Source organism: Amborella trichopoda, chromosome 3 (genome assembly GCF_054954075.1).
Source record: "Amborella trichopoda isolate Santa Cruz 75 chromosome 3, AtrichopodaSantaCruz75HAP2 v2.0, whole genome shotgun sequence".
Classification (NCBI taxonomy): Eukaryota; Viridiplantae; Streptophyta; class Magnoliopsida; order Amborellales; family Amborellaceae; genus Amborella; species Amborella trichopoda.
The window spans coordinates 49,357,299-49,365,022 of NC_142338.1; the positions used below are offsets into that span (position 1 = coordinate 49,357,299).

General features: G+C 36.3%; 1 protein-coding gene across 3 annotated transcripts; it reads left to right on the forward strand.

Annotated features, from left to right (window-relative positions):
* The first annotated feature begins 1,730 nt into the window (after positions 1 to 1,730).
* LOC18429081 (putative inactive glutathione hydrolase 4) lies at positions 1,731 to 7,322 on the forward strand. Of its 3 annotated transcripts, none has more exons than XM_020664501.2 (7): positions 1,731 to 1,923; positions 4,110 to 4,450; positions 4,781 to 5,299; positions 5,451 to 5,686; positions 6,042 to 6,309; positions 6,387 to 6,524; positions 6,855 to 7,322. In XM_020664501.2, exons 2-7 carry the CDS (start codon positions 4,121 to 4,123, stop codon positions 7,098 to 7,100), a joined length of 1,737 nt encoding a protein of 578 aa, XP_020520160.1. In that variant the 5' UTR covers positions 1,731 to 1,923; positions 4,110 to 4,120; the 3' UTR covers positions 7,101 to 7,322. The 3 variants fall into 3 exon arrangements, with proteins under 3 accessions (XP_020520160.1, XP_011621680.1, XP_088718710.1); XM_011623378.3 differs by having other exon boundaries at positions 4,119 to 4,450; XM_088862584.1 differs by lacking the exons at positions 1,731 to 1,923; positions 4,110 to 4,450; positions 4,781 to 5,299 and having other exon boundaries at positions 5,442 to 5,686.
* Positions 7,323 to 7,724: the final 402 nt, after the last annotated feature.

Sequence of the window (7,724 nt, forward strand, 5' to 3'; positions counted from 1 at the left end):
AACTTGAATAAATTTATATCTATCAATATTTAATTATTTTAAAATTATTTACAATAATTTCCAAATAATTAGAAAAGTCGTTATTCCTCTATCTCTCATTAATATCTATGTGCCACATACAACTAATTTCCCAATAATTAGAAAAGATGTTATTCCTCTATCTCTCATTAATGTCTATGTGCCACAAGTTATCTACCAAAAAGAAGATGTCTCAACAAGAGTGTTCCCATGTCCGATCTAATTACATGGAGTCCAATTGACCACTCAATCTAGGAGAAGTGGGGTGGTATTTGGGCTTAATAAATGAGCATGAGATAATCCTGCTTGAATAATGACAAACCATCAGGTGGCTCTTGAGCTTAATAATTGATTTTTGAGAAAGATTAAAATGGAAGTTCAACACGCTTCTATTACACAGGTAGATATTTTAAAACTAGTAACTAGTCAACTCTTATAAAAAGAAATGTATGTATTTATCTGGTTGTTGTATGGGAAAAAAATATTTTATTGAATTAATAGGTGATGTCAACTCTTCTAACACAACAAGTTGTATATATCAATTGTTACGTCCATAATACACTTTCAAGTGGACTTTTAAAAAACCTCTCGATCTGAGCAGTATTCTCATGAATCGTAACATGCGTAGCACTGTTCATGCCATGAGTACCGGTCTCTTATCAAAACGGAATAAGCAAAATTCGTCTTCTTGAACAATTCAACATTTGTCATAAAGTGCTTTTTTCTAGCAACATTATCTTACTTCTTTTAGCTGCTTGGTACACGCGAAAATATTTTCATGAAAGTAGTTTCCCATGAAAGAACTTTCTCATTTGATTAGGTGTGGGAGTTTACTCACACTAATTAGTTGCCAATTGATGTGAAAAAATATATTATATCAATTGGTGTGGAAAAAGTCGCTTAAATACAAGGAAGAGTTCTTTCATGTGAAAATACTTTTGTAACACGCACCAAATGTGTTTTTGGAAAAAGCTTTTATGCTCTTGATGTTACTTTGAATGAAGCTATTTTTTTTTTTTGGACGAGAGTGTTGCATATTATTTAAAACGTGGAATCACTACAACCATAACAGCAGAGAAAATGAAAAAAAGAAAACCAACATTAGAACAAAGAAAGGGAAACCCTTAAAGAGGGAAGGCATGCCCGCTTCTTGGCAAAGTCATCTGCCAAAGTATTAGCCTCTCTATATATATGGTTGAAAGTAATATTCATACGTCAAAGTGTAATAGATAAGCAGTTACACCAGTTCATCGCATTCTTAGAGTCCCCTTCCACAAATAGGGATCCTCCAAGCTCATCTTCTTCCATAGCTTGATACCTTGTTGGACCGCTGCTATTTCAGCATAATTCGCATTGGTATCACCACACAGTCCTGCAAAACAGAAAGCTAAATTCTGACTTGAATCCCTGAATTTTCCACCCACCTCAGCCATACCTGGATTTCCCATAGAAAAGGTAGGGCTATTACCCCTTCAAAAAGAAAGCCAAATATTGCAATGATATTCCCAATGGGTGCCAATGATATAAAAGTGATCTAAGTCTGACTGGCGCTTTGGTTAGTTTTTTTTTTACGATTGTAAGACTAGGATTGATTGGTTGGCTGTCCTTGAAGAAATACGATCCGATTAAGAGAACATAATATTGGAATCACATGTTTCATATAATATTACAATGATACCCCAATTAATGCCTATAAATACCGCTTCTCTCTCAAGTATCATCACCATCTATCTCTCTCTGGATGGTCCTTTGATAGCCTAGAGCTATCTTGGTCCATTAGTCTTTGTTGCTCCTCTCATTGTGCTCCTATTTGTGCGTGTAAGCGCACTTTTTTTTGCAAACCCCACTTATAATTGACTCCCAAATACTATCCTTCATTTGCCTCAGCTCCCTGATCCCGCAAAGGTATAATCTTCCCGATTTTGGTCCTTTCCCCGGGGTTCTATATCTCTCTCTAATATAACTGGGCTAATGCTTCCTAATTTTTTGAGCTAAACATTTCTTCTCCTTCATTATTCCATTCCACTTAGTATAAATATCGCACTAATATTCTTATAATTTAGGTGTTTTGATGGGATTCGGTGTATTAATGCACGATTTTCAAGTGTAGTTTTTTTGCTTTAGTTTTGTACATTTTGATAGGGGTGAGCCATGCAGGTCTACCAAGCATTACTTGTTCATAGCAGATTTTCATTTAAGATCATCTACAGGTTTTCTCTGTTATCTTTTAATTACTCACTACTTGAGCGACTCTGCACTGAATCGAACTCGCACTTACCGGAGTTACTAGCCTTGAGCCAGGGCTGAGTCCCATGCCTGAGGCCGGTCTTAAAACTTTGGTGCTGACTGCACCTCCTAGAATTCCCATGCGCGTTCAAATTCCACTGTCAAAACCTTACGTCCTATGCTCTCTTTATTTTTTTGTTTTAATCATGGTTCAATAAAAATAGATGCACTGCTTCCTTAAAAATCACAGCTATCACATCTTCTCTCTTGTTGACTTGCTTAAGTGTGACAAATCGATGGGTCCGAAACCAGCCAGGTAAACCGAAACCTGGTGTGGGTCAAGCCGGTTTTGGCCGATTTAGGTGGCCCTGCCGGTTATTTTAGAAGAATTCAAAAAAATATAGAAATAAAGTCTCAAAAAAAAGATATTTGTTTGTAGTGCGTTTTTTAATGTTGTTTATCATTTTGGCAAAGATTGAAATGTATTTTGGCCAGAAATACTTATTATTACATTTTTTTCTTCTTTTTAAAATTATTTTCAAAATTACTCCTGGGCACAAATCGAGTTTTTAAAATCCACTTTTTTCATTTCATTTGATATGTTTTGTTTAATTATGCTTTAAATATATTTTTCATATATTTTATAATTGCTTTGCAGTGTTAAATTTTTGAACAGCCCACGGGACCTGTACAGTTAGCTTGGTGAACTGGCCAAGTTTCCAAGTTATTCTGACCCGGCCCTTGGCCAGTTTCCGGGTCGGGTTCAATTTGTCGAACACTGGTTTATCCTTTTTCTCTATCCTGAAATTTATATGTTCTTTCGAACAGGAAACAGTTAACTACTTCTTTCGTTATTATTCCATGTTTTGCATTTGTTATATTAAAAAGAACTATTCAACAAAGCATCTATCTAAATGCTCGATGTAGGGTCGCTATAGTGGGGATGTCCTACTTACATGGAAGAGAAAAGTAATTTTAACGAATCAACTTCTCTTGGTTATCCAATACCACAATGATAATATCTACATCTTCCATATGTAGATTGCAAATATTTTCCTAATGTTCCAAAATTTCCCTCACCATTTCTTTGACATCAAATAACCTATATTCGCACCATTAAACGATATATATGCTTATATTACTTTCTAGACAATTAAAAGGACCAAATTATTTTGGAGAACAAGAGAGAAAGCACTTCATTAACTTCATGCGTTCATTTGATATTCACAAAGTAGTAATGCATCACTCCCATAATTATGAGTGAAATGCTAGAATGTAGTGAGAAATACGGGCAGTGATTTCATGCAACGATTGTATCATAGTATAAATCAATCACACTTCATAAAACTATGTTTGTAGTATTTGTATGACCCAAACTTTTGCACACACACTCTTTATCTCAATAATCGATTCCAAAAAAAAAAAAAATCAATTTGAACCCCTATATATGATCAAAATGAGTCCCTTTCAACAACAAATCTAGACCACTCATTTGATGAATTTTAATATCTTAGCCTTTATAAACTCAAAATCACTTTTTTCCTTTTTAACATTATTCATCTAATGATAATAAAGCCATCTAAAACAATTAAAAAAGGAAAAATCCTTCTAAGACCAAGATCTACGCATCTCACCAAAATGGACGGTCTATGTTAATTGGGGTAAAAAATTACTTTCGAGGTTGCTTTTTTTTTTTTTTTTTTTTTTGTGATTGTCCATTAGAATTAAAAGAGTGTATGTTTCAAATTTTGGATCAAATAAATGGCCCTAACATGGTTTTTGAAGGTTGTTGCATGAAATCTGCCCAAAAAATAATGAGTATGAGGATTTAATAGAAGTGGCTCTGACCCTAAGCTACTTTATAGCATTTGCAGCAATGTGGCCATCCTTAATTCTCTTGATAGTCCTATTCGAAGGCATTTCTTGCCAATCGGTTCCGGGAACACCGATAAACAGGAAAGAGGTGATCACAGAAGAACATGGTGTTGTGGCGGCAGACGATGGTCGTTGTTCCCAGATTGGCAGCACAATTCTTCAAAGAGGGGGTCATGCAGTTGATGCATCAATTGCCACTGCATTCTGCCTCGGTGTTGTTAGCCCAGCATCAAGTGGAATCGGTGCGGGTGGTTTGATGTTGATTCGATCTGCAAATGGGCTTGTGGACGCCTATGACATGCGAGAAACTGCTCCAGCAGCAGCTTCAAGGGTAAAATAACGACGGCATTGCTTATTTTCTATTTTAGCAAAGAAAGTTCGTTTTCTCTCTAATTTTCATTTAATTCTTGCTTTCATGGACGTATGAAACTCTCAGAATAAGCTTAAGATAAAAATATAAGGCTACATATATAGTTCAAATAAAATACCGTGAATACAACTTGAACAATTCTTTTTGTGACCTTACAAAAATTAAACATTTAAATGGAATACTCTATCATGGATCTAGATCAAGATCTTGTGCTAGATGATCCTTTTTCTAGTATTTGTTGAACAAACAAATCCTAAAACCATTAACGAATGGAAAGAAATGCATTTATAGGATATGTATGCCAATGATCCCACCGCAAAAGAACAGGGTGGACTAGCTGTAGGAGTTCCAGGACAAGTGCTAGGTCTCTACACGGTGTGGAAGAAATATGGCAAGCTCTCATGGAAGGAACTGGTGAAACCTGCAATTGCACTAGCAGGAAGGGGATTTAAGCTATCTCCTTATCTACATTTTCAAATGACACAAGTGGAGCCGGCAATACGAAAAGATGAGGGTCTAAGAGAGAAGTTCATGGCAAATGGGACACTCTTGAAGATTGGAGATATAGTTCGTGATGCTAAACTTGCGAGGACATTGAAGAAAATTGCAGATCATGGACCGTCAGTGTTTTATACTGGTTCAATAGCGGTCGATTTGGTTCATGATATCGGAGAGAAAGGAGGGATAATCACAATGGAAGACTTAAAAGGTTATGTGGTCAAACAAAGGAAGCCAATTTTTGCAAAGGTCATGAACCACGAGATTTTTACTATGCCTCCACCTTCTTCTGGTGGCGTTGGCCTGATAATGGTGCGTAATTCTTCTCAATTCACCACGGATGACTCTCTCTCTCTTATCCAATTTATTCATCTAATAAATCAATCCCATTTTTTCCTTTTTACGTGTCTCATTTTTTTGTTTATTGCATGAGAATATATGAAGAATGCATTTTATGTTGTAGGTTTTGAATGTACTTGCTCAATATGGTAGTGCTGAAGCCCTTTCTGGAACCCTTGGACTTCACCGATTGGTTGAAGCGATGAAGCATATGTTCGCAGAGAGAACCAATCTAGGTGACCCAGACTTTGTGAATGTTGAACCTGTTATATCTCAAATGCTTTCCCTCAAGTTTGCAAGAGAGGTGAAGAGTAGGATAAATGATAGCACAACTCATAATCCCGACTTCTATCTCGAAAGGTAATAATAATTGTTAAAGCTTTAACATTAAACCCGCATACAGACACAAAAAAAAGAAAAAGTACAGGAAAGCGTTTCATTCAAGCTTCTTATCTCACTAGCTACCAACTCAAAACTTAGAGTGGGATACATCGATTTTATTTGACATGAAATTTCTCCTTGCACGTATGTTGCGAAATTCTTTTTTGGTTGGTAGATTTCACTGCATTTTTTGTGGTGAAGAATTCCACAGAAAACCATTGAGCCCTCTTTCTCTCTCTCTCACATTTGTCATCAATGTTGTATTGCACTTTGAGGGACTTTTTGCATTTTAAACTTTCAATTTCAAAGCGAATTTATCGGTTGTTTCTTGCAGGTATAACCAAACCATAGACCATGGCACGAGTCACATGAGCGTGGTTGATAGTGAGAGAAATGCAGTTGGCTTGACGAGCACTGTTAATAATTTCTTTGGAGCATGGTTTCGGTCTCGAAGAACAGGCATGATACTCAACAATCAGATGGATGATTTCTCCATCCCTTCAAATACTACTTCAAATACCACCATGCCTCCGGCTCCTGCAAACTTTATCGTGCCACACAAAAGGCCCTTATCCTCCACAATGCCCACCATAATCCTCAAGGTCAGCTCTCTCTCTCTCTCTCTCTCTCTTGAATGAGAATTACCTTCTTACTGCATGTTCCATTTTATGTTAAATAGGATGGGCAACTTAACGCTGTGATTGGTGCAAGTGGAGGACCAAGAATTATTCCTGCAAACATACAGGTCTTTTTGAATCATTTCGTTCATAACATGGACCCCTTTTCTGCGATTTTGGCACCTCGAGTCTACCATAGGGTATATTTCTCTTTGCCTTCCACTTCTTCATATGGTTTACTTCATTTTTTGTAGATGAATAGGTTAGGTTGCATTTTATTACCTCAGAGAGGTAGCAGTGAAATGTGTCCCTCTGATATGGAGGGAACAAAATCATGACTTTAAGTCCTATAAATATTGTTTTCCAACAAAAGAGAAATCAAAGAGAGAGATAGAGATGAGTTTTAACTTCTGATTGGTACAAGGAGTTCAACTGGTTTTGGGGACCTCACTCTCTCTTTGACGAAGTGAGAGATATTATTGTTTGTGTTCTTGAACATATTATAACTTAGAAATGTCTTTGTTTTGCAGCTCATACCTAACTTTGTGGAATACGAGAAATGGGACACAGTGAGTGGGGATCACATTGAGGTGAGCCTTCGCGATAGGTTAGGGCTAGCAAGGAAGGGTCATGTCCTTCAAGCCTTAGCATTTGGGGCCAAATGCCAATTTGTGGTTCAGCACCTCCCCACCATGGCAAAAGGAAAGAGCATTATTATGGGAAATCTTACCGCCGTAAGTGACCCACGAAAGGGAGGTTTCCCTGCCGGTTACTGATCGCTATCTGCATCTCAAATAAGGAAGCCCATTATCTCTCTCATGGCTTCGCCGTGCAAAATAAAGGGTGGCAACTTCTTTGTGTTTTGTCCCATCTCACTATTTATTGTGAAAGGGAAATAAATATCTTGTTTTTTTTTTTTTTTTTAATGTTAAGGGGAAATGAATCTCTTAAGCTTTGTGTTAATGTGATCTATCTAAATGTGCTCAGGTTTTTTTACATTATAAGTTCCACTTCATGGATACATCCAAAGCGTCTAACTATCCATCATCTACAATGGATTCTGTTAGGACCCTCATGCACATTAAGTATTACCTCATTGTACGCAATACTTTTTTTGACACTCATTATCCTTATTTTATGATACAAAATTGTTTGATAAAAGATATTTTTCATCAATAGGAGCATTACCCTTATTTTATGATACAAAATTGTTTGATAAAAGATATTTTTCATCAATAGGAGCAGTACAATAGATAGTTAGGTAAAAAACTAGTAAAATTCTTCTTGCTGTTAAAAAACTATTAATGCTCTATACAAGTGATGTTCACCTCATACTACAATTAATAAATATTTTGCCTTCTATAAAAAACATTATACTTCAAACTTGATTGATTATTAAA